Source organism: Pelobates fuscus, chromosome 3 (assembly GCF_036172605.1).
Source record: "Pelobates fuscus isolate aPelFus1 chromosome 3, aPelFus1.pri, whole genome shotgun sequence".
Lineage (NCBI taxonomy): Eukaryota > Metazoa > Chordata > Amphibia > Anura > Pelobatidae > Pelobates > Pelobates fuscus.
Genome location: NC_086319.1, coordinates 299,059,665 through 299,076,917, shown reverse-complemented (window position 1 = coordinate 299,076,917; position 17,253 = coordinate 299,059,665). Strand labels below are relative to the sequence as shown.

Here is a 17,253-nt window from a genome sequence, read left to right as displayed (position 1 = left end):
GAGAGCCAAAAATAGCGTGTCCTTTTTTGTCAAGTGTTTTATTACCACTTGAATAGTTACACATTTTGATAGTAATTTTCCATCATGATTAAGGAATATATTTTCTGGTTGCAAGCAAATAAAATTGTTCCTGAATTCAATAAAAAAAATGGGATGAAACAAGCCCTGATTGACTCATAGGAGAGGGAAATTCAACAATTGTTATGGATAAAGGGACTAAAGTGACTCATGAATATGTCTTGTTGAATTAGCCCTTTAGTGACCAATACAGGATTTTCACTAATCACTGGTCCACAAAGGACTAAAACAGTTTATTACATTCTGAAAAGATCCTGTAATGATCAACACAACAGTATGGTATTTCCTTTTCCTAAGTTGTGTTTAAAAGCTGTTGTATACAGAAAACAATACATTTTAAAATAGAATAATGAGGCAAAAAGGTGATTCTTTGCTGAACTCATTTCACATGCCCACCCAGAATCAGTAGGGATTTCTGTGAGAAAAAAGCAAGTCGTATGGCTTGATCGATGTGTGCAGATCTGTGTTTAACAATGTATTGAGAGACACACTCAAGCACGCATGCACACTTTCGTCTCTTTACCATCTTTACATTTTACTATAGAAAGGCACAAGCCATTAAATCCACCCCTCACCACCCTTTCTAAGAAAACAAAACACAAGACAAAAGAACATTTTTACTATTCCATAACATTTATTTAAACAAAAGTAATGGAACAAAGAGGGTTAAATCCTCATCACAGTTAGAAGATCTTGCTTGTCACCTGAAAGCTATCCACATATGTATTAATTCTGTAGGATACGCAGTTGGATCTGGCATAGCAATATATCTACAGACCTAGAAGACGTGATTCTAAATTACACAACCATCTCTTTGTCCAAAGGCCCGACAACAATGTGCTGCAGGCTCACTTGGCAGCAAAAAAGGTTAACCTAGTAGTGGTGAGAGAGGACTGTGATGAACTGCCCTTGGGGTCCATCCATACAATGCTTTACATAATGTATCAGACCTTCCACTGAAAGTAGAGAAAAACAACTTTTGCTCACCCATCAAAATCTTATAAAATAAACACAAAAAAAATCCTGAATATTAATTATTGTCAAAGTAAAAAGTAATCGGGAATTCTATCATAAATCCATTTTTTTCTGAGTAAATTACTTTTGAAATGTTACAAATCTACACAATGTACAGCACAGGACAGTACCGCCTTACTGCAGAGTTCCATAAAAACGTTTGGTCTTAGGAGTAAATGTTTACACGCCTTTCTTTGGAATTATTTTAGTAGCTAAGCAAATAAATTCTCTTTCCAGTTCATCCAGTGGGAAGAACAGGTGCTGTACAACCATATGTGTATCTATCCCTGACCCAGCACATTGAAATGCACTGTACAGGTCGAACAGCGTTATCTGTATATACAGCTACTAGACTTCACATGAAGTACCTAGCCGGCTCGCTCATAGGAATGTAACAGCATTATTTAGAAGTGCAATAGTAAAAATGAACATGCGTTAAAATAAAGTTGTAATGCAGTATAAATACCATGATTACAGTATGAAGCTATGATATACATGGATGAAATATATATATTAATAGTTACCACTGACAGGGACAGCTGTATCTGCTTATACCATGCCTGGAGCATACTATAAATATATTATTAAGGGTAGACAGAGACTTTGATGTACTCTGTATCAAATATAGAGCAGGTTAAGTTTTAATGGATGATAAAGATATGCAAGTTACTCAGCAACCAGCATATCATAAACTGCAGGTTTTTTTACTGTGAGAAAGGAGAGCAACATGCATAGACGAGTTGAGAGTTTGTTTGCAATAGCTCGTGCATAGAATAATGTTAAGATAAAATTAATTTTCACTTGAAATCTATGGACAATATTAAGCTATAAAAACAAAAATCCACTAAAAATATTCAATGTTTGTTCTTGTCCCTCTCTAAATCCTACACCTTGTTCTTGACAGCTACAACTCAAAATGTACCGTTCATTTTGCATTGAGATAGAGGATTTAACGTACCGTTCGTTTTGCAGTAAAATACCAAGAGAGTGCTAAGTACCATAAGAACTTGCAACATACTATATTGCACATATTAACAGGTACTAAACAACAAGAAGGTTGGGTAAGGTAGATAGAGTATGGGAAGAATGACTGAAATTGCAAGCAAAGAGTGCCAGAGTAATGTAAACCAAGGTATTTGAAATATTATAGCTCCAGAGAAATGTCTCTATCATAGCTAGGCTCTTGCCCATTTACTAACTCAATGTTAGACCGTACTACTAATGATTTACAATGCAAACCTGCAGTGGTCTACACAATATTAGGATAGTGTATTTATTGCTGATCCTATATGGACAGAATCAGTTTATTTTTAATGGAAATAAATGAAAAAAATGAACAAGGATTTCTATATATTGCGAGACTAAAAAAGAACAAACCCCCCCCAAAATTAAAATAAAAACCTGTATAATAACAGTAAAAACAGCATAGTTCAGAAAACTCCTGCATCGGTCCCAATAGAAGAGGGATGTTAAGACATAATAAATTAAGAGATGATTACAGTCATAAAAACAAAACAGTGCCAGACTCCAGGCACAGAGACATATTGCCCATAAAACAGTTCATTGTTCACTAAATCTGTTGTAAATAAAAATAAAATAAACAACAAGGACTAGGCTTATTTATGCCTCTATTTTACACCAATATTTTTAAACATTAAATATAAATATTCTGTGTAAACTACAACACTCGGAATGACGTAGAACATTTCTTCACCATTGCTCTTTGTATCTAAGGATCTCCGAGAAGGGAGAGGATAAGAGAGAGGAGGGCCCTTTAATCATTGAAATATTCAATTTTTCAGAGTTTCCATGTCTGACGCTTAGAGGCTCAAAATCTTTCATATTGCTTGTTCCACCTTCTGTATTTCTACTCAACATACAGAAAGGTGCATTGAGCTGGAAGTTATATCCATGTGAGATCACCCTCCTTCAAACTGAAATGGTAACAGACCAATGAAGCTATTTAAATCTATACCATTATTTAAGTCAAGCTCAAAGAAATGGATGCCCAAATGTTTTCCTGCATTCAGTGACTCCAGTACTTGGGGGACGGTCACAGATCTGTGTACACATCACCTGATCAGGAGTGAGGCGATCGTAAGCACTTTTGTATTCCCGGTCAAACACATCTGCAATAAAAGGAGTGTAGACATTTAGTGGGAATTAAATATATTTCTATGATTATATGATCTCTACACGATGATGTGAATGGAAATGGAATAATAAAATGGAGAAAGGCAGTTATAATGCATGGATTGCTAGTTGGTTAAATCAGAAAGATGTAACAGTCTTAGGATTTTGTGGGACATTATATATATAAAAAAAAATAAAATAAAGAAACTTGACAGGACTTGGCTGTAAAACAAATACTTTTCTAAAATACACTTAAGACAATGGTAAGGTAGCAGACATTATAAAAATTACAAAAGACAATAATCCTCACCAATATCAATATTCTCTCTTCCCAAGGCAACCAAAGAAAGGAAAAGTATCTCTCTGTACAAACTCCTGAAAAACAAAAAGGGAATGGAAATGAACACATTGATTATTTATACCTACAGAATATATTATATAGCATTATTGCCGAGTACATCCTAGTGAGAATTTCATACCTATATGTAAATAAGTGAATAATAAATAAATTAAGTTCTCAGTTACTGCAGCTACATTTTATTCAGACAAAAGGATTTGTTTCAAAATTATTGTAATATTATATTGCTTTCTCAAAAGGGGGACATTTTGAGTTCCTTAAGCCCTAAACATATAGTGTTGCGGTTATGGCATCCACCAGTATTAGGGCTTTACCTGGCACTTATAGTCCATCTCTCTAGCAATAAAAAAAAAAAAATCAACAAATAAAGTGCTTGCCATTTCAACTCTTAATATTTTATGGTGAGCATCCTTTGGGTATTTTTATTCTACTGTAGTCCTGGTGGAACAGATTCTTGAAGAGCGTATTATTGCATTTCAACTGTTGTAAAGAGCAAATTATGGTTACTTAGCAGATCCTTGTTGCTTATATTCTATAGATATACTTGCCTTTGTCGTTTATTGCTTGGGGTCTCCTGCATGAACTCCAGAATCTGACTCATGGGACCATACACATGGTTGTTCTTAATGCTCCTAACGAGACCTTTGAGAAATTCTTGGTCAAATACCTCTTTTTCCTCTTTTAGTTCTGTGACTGCCAGAGGATGTTCCTGGGCTAAAAGCGGAGCAGTGCAATTAGTTTAGTACACATAAAAATGAACACATTTTACTCCGTTTACTGCCTACTGGGAGATAGAACACGAACACACACACGCACGCCACCTGACCGGGGCTCGGCTCCATTCCTAACTTTGGCTATTGATCGGTCAAATAAACGATTTCAGAAGATTTTTATGATTAGGCACAGTTTAGTCTGTAGTTGGGCAGCTTCTCCCAGCATATAATCTGGCTCCACTTTTAATACTTTTAGATGTATTGCAATGTATTTCTCGATAATTAGGCCAGTTGGGGTTTGTTAGCCCCTTTTCCTAATTTATTTTTTATTATTTTGCAGGCAGCTAGTTTTATCTCGAAGGCACCTAAATTGTACAATAAAAAGTTTGCAGGGACAGGCAGTAGACACAAGAACAACTACATTAAGCTGTAGTTGTAATGATGACTATAGTGTCCCTTGAAAATGGCCAGAAACAAAAAACATTCATCCATAACTAGCAGCTTCATTAACTGGCAGCTTCAATAAACCGTACCAGTCTCAACGTCAGAGTTGCAGAGTTGCAAAGAAAAAGCCATATCTCAGACTAGCTAATAAAAAGAAAAGATTAAAATGGGCAACAGAACACAAACACTGTACAGAGGAAGATTGGAAAAAAGTGTTATGGACTTAAGAATCTAAATTTGAGGTGTTCAGATCACAAAGAAGAACAAATGAAAAGATCCTGGAGGAGAGCTAGACGCCATCTGTCAAGTAAGATAGAAGTGCTTTGATGGGGGTAAAGTGGGAGATTTATACAGGGTAAAAGGGACCTTGAAGAAGAAAGACTATAATTCCATTTTGGAACACCATGTCATACATTGTGCACTGCACCTGATTGGAGCCATCTGCCTCCTACAACAGGACAAAAACTCAAAGCACAGCTCCAAACTATGCAAGAACAATTTAAAGAAAAGACAATCAACTGGCATTCTGTCTTTAATGGAGTGGCAATCACAGTCACCAGATCTCAACCTACTATGCAGCTTCACCTTATGGTACATAAGAAGTGCCCATAAATCAAATTCAACATGTGGGGTGTGCTTCAAGAAGCATGGGGTGAAATCTCTTAATTTTGCCTCAAATGGACAACTAGAATGGCTGATGATATGCAAGACTATATAGTCTCTGGACTGCAGCAAAATATAAGATGCAACACCGAAGAAATATGGAGCTAGGAGGCAAAGAAAGGGTTTGATATTAAAAGAGAGAGTGGGATAGTAGGGCATGTCTGGAATGCAATGGGCATCACTGACACTTGTGCCATAATGGCTAGTTAAATGCACTGATATTCATCAAAAGTGCAGTGCACGTGAGATTAATTATGGACTTGGACTTTCCAAATAACCTGATTACACGTGACAGGGCTGGTCACCCTCATACACTTAATGGGGCTAGTCACACATAATTGTAAAAACAGCAAGATCGGTATTATATAATTTCAGATAAAGACAATCCTATACCACAAGCTTATGACCCTTATTGAGAACTTAAATACTATGATGGCAAGTTTAACCTGTGGTCACAATCAATTGCAGTGATGTCAACTTTATACTTTAAGACACACTAGTTGCTTTTAATTTGTCATCACAAATGATTAAAGACAGAGGGGTGGAATCATCATTTCTAGGAAATGACTGAAACTCTCCCATCAGCTTAATGCAATATCAAGGACTGAAATACCACAGGATGTTGCTAATAACAGGAGCACAAACTAAAGATTTATTGATGCAATAACTTATACAAAACATGAGGAGTAGGTCACTTATCACATACTCAAAACATCAGTATCGTAGCTGGAAGGTATCAACAGAGGCTACACAATCAAAGTGCAGAGCATTTGGGGAACTGGGGTTTTATTAACATTGGGGTGTGCACATAGTGAATAAGCTGTTTATTTATCCCTCATATCCACTTTAGGACACTATGTATGATTTGAAGTACAACTTAATACTAACATTAGTTAAATGGTCACTGTAGTCACCAGAATCAATACAGCTTAATGTAGTTGTTCTCGTGTTTAGTCCGTCCATGTAGTCATTTTAATGCAAACGCTGCCTATTCAGAGAAAAGGCAATGTTCACATTACTGCCTAGGGACACCTCTAATGGCCGTCACTCAGACAGCCACTAGAGGTGCTTCCTGGGTCAGTGCTGCACAGTGTTGGCCTGTAGTGCAGTATATACTCACTGGCTGAGGGCATCACCTTATCACTCTCAGCCAACAAGCTAAGCCTTGGTTCTGACTGAGAGAATGCAGGAAGCAGCAGATGGAAGAAGCCAGTGTGAATGGTTTGGACTTTGTGCCATAGTAGTTATGGTGCTTGTAATATTCCGTTATAGGTGATTTTTAATGTTTATTCAATGGTATACAGCAAACAAGTCACAGCTTCCCTGTAAAAGGTGACAAAAAAAGGCAATATATCTATTCAGCAATGCCAAAATGCTCTGCACCTCTGCACATAATAGCCAAAATCACATAATGAATAGTTTGAAAAATATAATAGCCATGCAACACATGACACACATGACAAGCACCCATTTAATGCTGGGAACTCACTCTCCAATACAACAGTGCGGTTTCGACCTACAAAGGAAAGATTAGGAATCAAACACTCATTTTAGTAGCTGTATAGTAGCACTGTCCCCAGCCCACTGGTTGCCAATCAGATTACAATATCAAATGTAGGTAATCAGATTACAAAATAAAATGTCTTACTTGTCATGTTCCACAAGATGTACAGGGGCTGCCCTAGGTCCTGGTGCAGCTTTAGGTTGTCCCACAGGACCTGTACGAGGACATGTTTACTGTCCTCTGACATACAGCTCCGTGGAATCTGAAAGCATGGATATAAAAACATAAGTAAATTTACCTTTCTAAATACTATGATTTAGTATAGAATTGTATACTTGTAATAACCACAAACCATGTATTGGCATGTCACTCTGAACTTACAATACTCTTTAAGAGGTCTATGCAGCATTAGAAAATGGTGTTCTATAAATTAACACATCAAACACAAAACAAAATTATAACTGCAGCTCATGTCTAGTGGCAATATTTCCTCTCAGTAGCTCAGTTTTACAAAAAACAAAGAGATACGCAGTACAAGCAAAATATCCTTCACTGACAGGAGTCAAGATCCTATGCATGCTTTCTCCAGTTATCAAAGAGTGAGCTTAAATGTCATCCCGGAACTTGTATATATGGTACATTTCAAAACTGCATAAATTTATCCTTCAACAAAAATAGCGGATGAAGATGCATGAAATAACCTAGCAGCCAAGTGGAAGAGTAACTACAATGCCCTGAGCAGGAACCAAAATCAAAATCCAAACCATCCAATTTTATATAAAAAATTGACAGAATGGATTGTCAATCCCTTTGATATATACAGTCAAAATGAATGCTTCTAATGAATTAGCAAATTAAAGACACACACACAAAGAAAGACATTAAAATTCCACCCTCGGCTTTATTTTCTCTCCCTTTTCTTCACCTGGTTCTTTGTTTTCTTTTATGTATATTATTTCTTTTCTTCAACAAGATTTACAACAGCTTATCAACTCTCTATATGGCTATTATAATATTAATGATCAAGATATTTTGGATACAGCTACTTTCATTTATTTATCATTCACGGTGTTGAAAATCTCCAAGGAATGCTCACTTGAAATATGTGCTGTAAAATACTATTAGTGCACACATAGAAAGGCGTACAGAAGACAGATTTTAAATTGAGTTTGCATGCTGAGCCAAAGGATGTTATAGGTCCTTACTCAAACCCCATGCAAACACTGTCCGACCCAAGGTGCATGTATATGGCTGAAGGATCCTAGGTAGGGAAGAGTTTTTCTCATATAGATTTCATTTTTTTTCCTTTGATGAAAGGATAATTTTGTTAAAAACAGCTGTCCTTCAAGAAGTACCGTACTATCCTGGTATTGGACCTCACTTCCAAAACTTTGTGTTTCTACAGCTCAAATGCTTCGAATGATTTACCCCTATACGTCAAAAGCCATCAAAAGCAGGCAAAACGTGGACTTGGACTGATTCCCTGCACTACAAGATAGGCCCAAGCTATTAGCTGGACTCTATTTCTTCTTCCTGGTGTATATGCCACTCTATTCACATGTTTATTAACATTGAAGTTTTAGAGAGTGCTTCCTGTCTTTTCATGGAATTTAACTCCGTGAAACTAAGCTGGACATCCTCATGCTTAGCACGAGGAAGCCCAGAGTGTTGTAAATCTCCATAGGAAAGCATGAATTATAAGCTTTCCTAGGGGGAAGGCCTAATGCGTGTAGTTACACCGTTCATGTGCATTTGGTCTCCCCATCGTGACATCTTCGTGGGAGGAGACAGAACCACAATGATTGGTTAAGTGTTTGTTGGACACTATAATGTTAGGAATACAGTTTTGTATTCCTAAGGCTATAGTGTTTGTTTAAGCACTTCAGTATTTTTATACTTTACACATACTAAAATTTTTGCCTAATAAAATAGAACTTCTGAATTGAATGCAGATAATCTACACTTCAAAATAATTTTATTACACTTCAGCAGGAGGAGCCAAAGGTTTAAGTATTGATTTCTGCCTCCAGCATTTTGTTAGAATGAATAAACAATAGTTCTTAAACACAATGGGCTCAAACCACTCTTACCTTTGAATTTTTGTTGCAATGTTCTGAGGAGAGAATTAATCCAGGGAGGTTGCTAGGAAGATCGAGTCTCCTAAAATACCACACCAGATTCCAAAACACTATGGGATGGTGATCTACAAAACCAGGGACTGTGATGGATGGGTCTCCTTCATTCTCTAGTAAGCTCTCGAGTTCTTTCCAGACCACCAGAGGACTGAGGTAAGGTACCGTGATTGGATCAGGGTGTGCCACTCTCCATTCCAGATCCAACGAGTCCTAATTTGATTTTTTTTTAAAAAGAAGGTGGTAAGAAAACACAACTGGCTAAAATATACACTTTTAAAACTTAATTACAAACATACACTAGATTCAGATATATATTTTAACTTACTTGTGAGGCTCTACTTTAAAAAAATTACATAAAAGATAAATAAAAGACCAGCTTGATTCTAGTCTATAGCTCAGATTATGCAAAGGCGTGTGCATTCCCCTCTTTGGATTTAACATTACATTACTTAAAAGACTAACTAATATTAGAAATACAAAAATATATTTCTGAAGTTAGAGTTTCTTCCAGCAGAATAAGATTTATGGCCCATAAAATCTAATATAACATCTCTCTGCCTCTCACTGAGATCACTGGTACTGATGATCTCAGCCAATCCAATGCATCACCACAGAGAAGCATTGGGGGCCTACTGCACATGCTCCTCAATCACTGTGCAAATCAGAACAACAAACAACAGTCCTGAAAACATTGCCGGAGTCTAAGGAGGAAGAGCCTTCAGTCGCTATCTAAATGCCGCTTACTGACTTCTGACAGTAAACAACTGCCCCACGTCCTACACACTCAATGATTTATATGGACTGTTCATTCAGGCTAAAACAATCACTGGTGACCCAGTGGTTCGATCTTGTCATCTGCACCTCCAGTTGGTGCAAATTACCAGTACATCTGCCTAGATTCTAGTGCTTCTTAGTGTGTAAGTATTGTTATGGTAACATGCTCAAAAGCAACATATCATGAGAGGTGTGAACCTATTTCTGGGATCCTTGTGTGCCATATGCTACCAAACACTGGTTTACAGAGTGTTAAAACACGCACACTTAATGACACAAACAACATTTTGTAAAAACACAGTTCTGCAGATTTCTGCAAACATTCACATATTATCAAACAAAAATCATATTAAAAGAAATATTTTTCAGCCACAAATGCAGATAAACAAATTTAAAACCCACATTCGCTTAAGTAACACATTTCATTTCAATATTCAATATAGTCAGAAAAACTTTTTAAATGATTTGTCTACAGAAGTCACCATTACAATCTAGGGGATTTTTTGTATATAAATACTTGGAAACTTTTTCTAGCAATATTGAATCATTTAAGAAGTTTATTAAAATGAAAAAATTCTCACTTACCGGGGCTGCCTGAAATTTGGTAGGGAGGCTTCCAGTAGATACAACATGATTTTGTTTGCGAGATTGCGTCTCATCCAGCGGGCTTAATATACTTATGCTCCTGGTTATTGGGAGACTGGGACAAGCTGCCTCGCCATGATCTTTTGTTCTCTTCCCACCTGGGATCTCAATCACATGAGCATGTGATTCCCCTGGCTTGGTCTTACTATAATTATTGAAACAGAGCACAGCAGTAAGCAAAATAATGAAGATCCACCATAATCAATATTCATTAAAGGGGCAACTTTACCGTAATCAAGTGGTTTTGGTGTATATATTATGTGTGTGATTAAAGGTCAATTAACAGAGCAGGAGATAATACATTTTAAGTTAAACACACTGTACCACAAAAGTGAAACCTTTTTTTCATGAAGGCTGTGTGAATCACAGCAGGGAACGTTTGGAAGGGCTTGCAATACTTTTTGCTTTTGGGATCTTAAAATCGATTCTAATTTTGTTTTCTGAATTCCTGGGTTGGTACACATAATAGTCATGCTGTTCAGTGCTGTTGCACATCAGATCATTTAAACCTTTTTTTTTCACACTGACCTGCAGGCACTAAAATCATTTGCTTTGTATGGAATATGGGTATAATCAGGGGTCAGAATTGCAGATTGCGGTCTTTTGGATGAAGATCTTGAAGAATGCTGCATACTTTCCGAAGAAGGACTGGCCTTCAGGAAATACCTGTCATAGAGGATATCTTGGTTAAGGATACCATCATTCAAAGAGACCCTGTAATAGTTTTCTATAAGGTGTGTTTTTCCAAAAACATAACCTAACTTGTAAAACAGTTTTAGGACGGACATATTTATCTCTGTATATCCTTTATAAAAAGGTATGAAATAACACATCCCACAACTCAACTTTAATGTTCATTTAGCTGCTGCACTCGGAAAGTACTGCAGGCTATATATATATATATATATATATCAGGGTAAAGTTTATACTCAAACTGCAGTTCCATTAATCTTTAAGATGGAACTGCATTATAAACCGATAGCAACCATACTGTGGCTGTGTGCAGCAATGACTCAAGCCTCCAACCAGAATACAATTTTATTTAAGAAACATAATTTTAACTAAAGTGAAATTACTACATACGATTATTTCAAATGTGAATGCCTCGATATTTATTTGTCTTTACAAACGTTTCATGTGCATCTTTACGATGCCTTCTCCTCCATCTTCTACATTTTTAGGAGGCCTCGAAATAAAGTTGCTGGACAACCTTTTATTTTCACAAAAACATCACGAGAGTATACTCAGGAGATATAGCTGAGCCCAATCTAGTATTTTTTATTACAGTAGCACATATCAAGCTTAAACAAACTACTAAATTGAATTGTGTAAATACAAAATACAAAAATAAAATAATGCTATAATCTTTGAAAGAAATCAGTTGTAAAATGGCTGCATAATAATGCTTTCACAATAAATATACATGAAAAATGTATATATGTAAATGTCACAGCACATTAAAATCCTTTTGTCCTTAAAGAAATGGTATATTTTATGTGTTGTTGCACTAAACGAGAACGATGGAAATTGCAGTTGAACACACACAAAGCAAACCTGCAAAAATTGCTTTGGTCTTTAAGTGAAAAAAATAATTAAGCTCGGTCCTATAGAAACCAAAATAGAGCAAGAAAAGTATGTGATAAAGGTTTATAAACTTACTATCGGATTGCGGTTAGACATGCCTCTTATTTAAGAGTTTCTTCAGCTCACCCACCCCTCTTACACACCAATATTATTTTCAGACCAGTCCACAAATGACAGAAAAAGGGCATCATTGTGCAGCAGTAGAGAAAAGCAGACACTGGAATCACGCTGATCAGACTCCTGCTTTACTCATCCTGTCAGGATGATGCAAGGTGAAGAGATCTTCAACTGTCAACTGTCAGGCATTCCCACAATGCATTTTCAAGCATTCCTAGGGATAGGACACTGATTGGATAGATCAGTGTTCCCCTTGGAGTGAATGTGACAAGCATAGGAAATAAGAAGCATGTAAATATGAAAAAAATTCAGTCACATGTTTTTTTCCATCCAGCAGAGTGAGGCTAAAGCTTTTGAATGAGACCATTGTATGAGACCATTATCTCAAAGTGGTGCAAGTCCCTTTAAGTTACAGGGAACCTGTCAGTTAAAGAGATTTTAGGACCATACATACATAATAGTAATGGGTAATCTTTTACATAGCAGCTGATGCAGCTTAGTCATTCAGAAAACTGGGCAAATTGTGAGAAAAAAAAACCCACTCAGTTATTAAGTGCAAAAAAGTTAACATTTTCTACTAGATTTTAGGCAATGTGGGGATCGTGAGAAAATCAAAACAAAAGCAGTTTTACAGTTATTAGCATTGTCTTGCAATAAACAAATCTGTCTAATGTTCCACATATCTGTGTAATACACTGGCACTGCTTAGGTGACAGAATCCCTTCAAAGCTTTATTTACTAATACATAAAAAAAAAACAAAAAAACACCACTGAATTGGTTTAGTTAAGAAGTGAGATGTAGTGAGTTAACAGCAGGATTGTAAGTTTAGTATGCTCTCCACAATTCCTTATTTAGTGAACAAACTCGTTTGCGTTATTGGTATTAATAGACTAAAAGCTGTGATGCATGCATTCTAAAGAGAAAATGTGTTGTGTGTCATAGCTTTGTTCTCACCTTCCAGGGCGACGCAAATCTCGGATTTCAACATTTAAGAATGGTAAAAAAGAATTGCCGCAAAAAGGACATATAGTGTTGAGGTTTGAGTCATCTGCAGTCCAACCGGCCATGATCTCTTCATCATGAACAAGACAGTCACATGTCAGACAACGTGAGCAACTTGATATTAGTACCTGGAAATGAGAATGCTCCTGTTATTATACAGTCTTAAATCTAGATAATTTGTTTTATTTCATTACAAAAAACACCTGTAAATGCTGTCAACAGGGCTCTGCAAATAATACAAACATTCTAGCATACAAGGTTTGTCTGGAAACACTCCAGCCATTGTTAATATAACGAGAACGGTTTGCAAGATATCAATGTAACCTGGCAGCTAAGTAGAGTGGACTGGAATGCGCATGCGTGAACAAAGACGACCTTACTGTACTGTACTAGTACAGTAAAGTCGTCTTTTTTCAGGCATGCGCATTCCAGTGGGGGAGCTAAACGCCATTGAGCATGTGTACTGTGTGGCCATAAGCATTGACAATGACTGAGCGAGTAGAGCAACGAATCTGCATACAATTTTGCATTTAGCTTGAATTCCTCTGCGGAATCTATTCAGATGTTTCAGAAGGCTTTCGGGGAAGATGCAATGAGTGTAGCACAAGTAAAAGTGTGGCACAAATGGTTCAAAGATGGACGGGAATCTGTTGAAAGGTTTAGCACCCTGCGACTTCCCAAAAACGAGATTCAGGTAAATACAACGAGGTAGTGGATGGGGATTCCAACAAACGATTTTGCAGAGTGTTTTGAACGCTGTAAGAGACGCTGGAAGAACTGTGTGAGGTCCCCAGATGCCTACTATGAAGGGGACTGAGGCATCATTGGTTTATGTACAATGTTTCTTACATATTATATGGCTGGATACTTTCCAGACAGGCCTTGTACTTCTAAAATATACATTCCATCACCATTATATAATGACAGATCAGGGAGCTCAACCAACCCCTCACCTCCATAGCGTAGTTCTGGAAGACACTTGTACTGCTGGAATTGCAGGATGAAAGAAGCTCAGACTTGTAATTTACGGACACTCTGGAAGGGGAACCTATGGACCAGATGATGGCAAGTAGCAGTCAGTTAAGGAATACATCCTTTACAAGCCCACACAGGAATATTCTTTTTTTTTTTTTACTAAAAACTCAGAATTTTCACAAATTAAATCTGAAGGGCAGTACTGAGGCAAAAATAGCAAAGTTGTACTATGGTTGGAGAATTTTTCAACATCCTTTAATTAGGAGTTTAGTGAATAACCCTGAAAGAGTTCTGTTTCAAGAGCCTGATTTTTTAAGCCTTACCACTGTGGTAGAGAAGCTTGGAAGAGCCATCTTGAGAAGTGTTACTTTCAAGGCTGCTATGGCTAACTCCAACTGTATTAGCGACAGTGATGAGATCATTCTGATGTGGAGAGGTTACTCCTTCAAAGTCCTCTTCATTTAAAGAGTTGGATTCAGTATCTACAGCACCACCAGAAGACAGGCTTGCTCTGTCAGAATTCTGATCCTGTAAGAAATATAAACTATTAACACTCAATAATAACACAATAGTGGCACATTGTTGTATGTTTTGGAGGATGCGTTTTGTGGAGTTGCGTCAGTGGGGGGAGGCAGCTTGTGTCGGGGAGATGTTGAAACCCTACAAGCAGCCTTCTCCCTGCAACCACACAAGCATGTGTGGGGTTTTGTGTGAATGAGGCTGTTTACAGTGTATGTGGACAGGAGATGTAGTGGATACATGTTTAGCAGGAATTGGGCTTTAGAGGGATAGGGGTTGGAGAGAGTGTTTTGTTGATGTTCAGGGTTTTTGGGGGAAAGGGCGGCAGTAGTGTATGTGTGCCGGGGGGGGATAAGGGCTTTAGTGGGGTCTTAGGGACTGTAGTGTGGGTAGTTTGGGGGAGTAATGACTGTAGTGGGGGGACAGGACAGGACCAAGATAAAAACAAATTAACTAAAACAAAAAAATATACATAAAAAACAACTAAAGTTCCTTCTTGGGTCTTCAGGGAATTCTTTTTTTTTTTTTAATTGGTAATTTTTGAGATGTACGTTTCACAAGCATGAAGATTATGCAGAGATAGTAAAACATCATCAATGGAATTTGGGCACAATGCTAGTTCCAGTCATAGAGATAACATACAAGTATATGTGTATTACGCTGTGACATTACCCCCAATCAGAGTGGGCACAAGTCGACATATCAGTACAAGTAAATCTGTTTTGCATTTTAGAACCAAAACAAAGAAATAAAGATGGGCAAACAGGGCAAGGAGGGGGGAGGGAAAGGGGTAGGCGTAGTCTCCAGGTGCCATAGTGAATTATAGTATAATATGTTGTGGGGGGTTGTGTGAGCATTTGGGTTAGGCCACAGAGTGCACTCATAAGACCCATATTTGGCTCGGTCAGGTAGGGAGAGGGGGGAATTCTGATCCCTGATAGTCTGTTTGGAGATGCTGCTTGTCTTGCATTGGAGAATGTATCAGAACTTTGCATGATCAAGAATATGCAGTGACAGGAGGTGCAGACCAAATTTCCTGGATCCTTCCTATCCTCCGTCATAAGCGCAGCCTGGTAAGTAAGGGAGATTTTTGCCCACACTCTGGGCTATCACGGGGATGGATGGGGACATCCCTTAATCGGCCCATGGCCATCGAAGACCACAAGGCATATACCCGATTTGCCCGATGGCCAGTTTGGGCCTGTCCCAACAGCATGAGAATGGACTGGCTGGTGAGGAAGATATTTGATATCCCCACTGGCCAAGCCACCACTTTTCTGTCTGTTGTTCGAGGTTGTGACTTTGGTGGCCTTAGGGGAAATTCTGCCATAGCTGTAAGCAAGGCAATGAAGCTCCTGTGAAAAATAGTTTAGTGTAAGTGGTGCTTGGGTGCTTGAGAACATATGTGATACCCTTCTAAATCTCGGTGGCTTTTTGAAAATCACTAGAAACCTTAGAGCAGCTAGCAATTGTAGTTCACAAAAGCTGGAGGGTCCAATGGTCAGTTACAAATGGTGAAGAACACTCTAGCAAAGCTGCTACTATTAAACAAAAACAAATAAACAAAAAAAACCACTAAAAACAATGCTTATATATACGAACTGCAATAAAAAATAAAGAAAGAATGGGAAAATACATATGTTTTAACAGATAGCGGCGGGGGGAAAAAAACACACACAGTCGAAATCAGAAACACATTACAAACTCTCAGGATTACTTTGTTTTGACCCTAAATTGGCTACACTGAAAGTTCAGTAACTTGTAATCTATTTCCCACAGTCTTTAATCTGGCGTTTTTTTACTTTGAGTGTGAGTATAAATATTCTCAGAATTATATAGACTGTCATGCTATCCCTTTGGCTTTAATTACATTCTATGTCTATGAGCAAAACCCAGTTGAAAATTATCGACTATTTTTGGCAGATATGTTTACTGTGTTTCAAGTGGATTTAATGCTTCGGAAGCACATTTATTGGCCTTTTATAATAACTAACCCTGTTAGTCAGGAAAAAAAAGCAATCAACTAAAAGCCGTGGGGGTCAAAATGGCCTCCACATTAGTATCTCCCCAATTCCCCATTATACGAATGGTTGCATGTCTGCTCGCAGTAACAAAATACTAGGGACTGCAGCTATTGCTCAAAAACTTAACACAGAAGCATTAGATTGGGGCTTGAATATTTGACTGGTGCACTATTATATATTTTATGATTAAAGTTTGTGATTATCTCAAACAAACCAAAACAGCTGGTATTATCGACTGTGCGATTTACACTTTTTTTTAGTTTTATAAATCGTATGGTTATATGTATTATATCACAGTAATTTTAGGACACTAGCTTTTACAATTTATTTCAATATTTAAAGTGCACATTTTTAACACAAATTTATATATTTTTTTAAGTGTCTTTTTACATTTTTGTAAACCAGTATTAACTGTTCCCTTTCCACTAACCCTACCCCTAATACTAACTTTGCCATAACCCTAACACTACCCCTAAGGAAACACTTTGCTAATATCAGCACTGATAACAGCAGACGGGTAGTCATTTACTGGCTGTTTTAACAATTGCTAGGATATCCCTTTAATGCTCA

General features: G+C 37.4%; 1 protein-coding gene across 5 annotated transcripts in view; it reads right to left on the bottom strand.

Moving 5' to 3' along the window:
- Window positions 1–690: 690 nt before the first annotated feature.
- The window catches only part of DENND4A (DENN domain containing 4A), a 165,452-nt gene continuing 148,889 nt past the window's right edge, over window positions 691–17,253 (bottom strand). For 3 of the 5 annotated variants that reach the window (XM_063448760.1, XM_063448763.1, XM_063448762.1), the window contains 11 exons: window positions 14,464–14,668; window positions 14,119–14,213; window positions 13,118–13,293; window positions 10,990–11,127; window positions 10,402–10,606; window positions 8,998–9,252; window positions 7,052–7,169; window positions 6,893–6,919; window positions 4,132–4,297; window positions 3,536–3,600; window positions 691–3,221 (listed from right to left, as the gene is read on the bottom strand). In XM_063448760.1, the coding sequence (XP_063304830.1) occupies window positions 3,085–3,221; window positions 3,536–3,600; window positions 4,132–4,297; window positions 6,893–6,919; window positions 7,052–7,169; window positions 8,998–9,252; window positions 10,402–10,606; window positions 10,990–11,127; window positions 13,118–13,293; window positions 14,119–14,213; window positions 14,464–14,668 (1,587 nt within the window). In that variant the 3' untranslated portion in view covers window positions 691–3,084. The remainder of the gene's footprint in view (window positions 3,222–3,535; window positions 3,601–4,131; window positions 4,298–6,892; window positions 6,920–7,051; window positions 7,170–8,997; window positions 9,253–10,401; window positions 10,607–10,989; window positions 11,128–13,117; window positions 13,294–14,118; window positions 14,214–14,463; window positions 14,669–17,253) is intronic. The other 2 variants (XM_063448761.1, XM_063448764.1) reach the window with 1 other exon arrangement.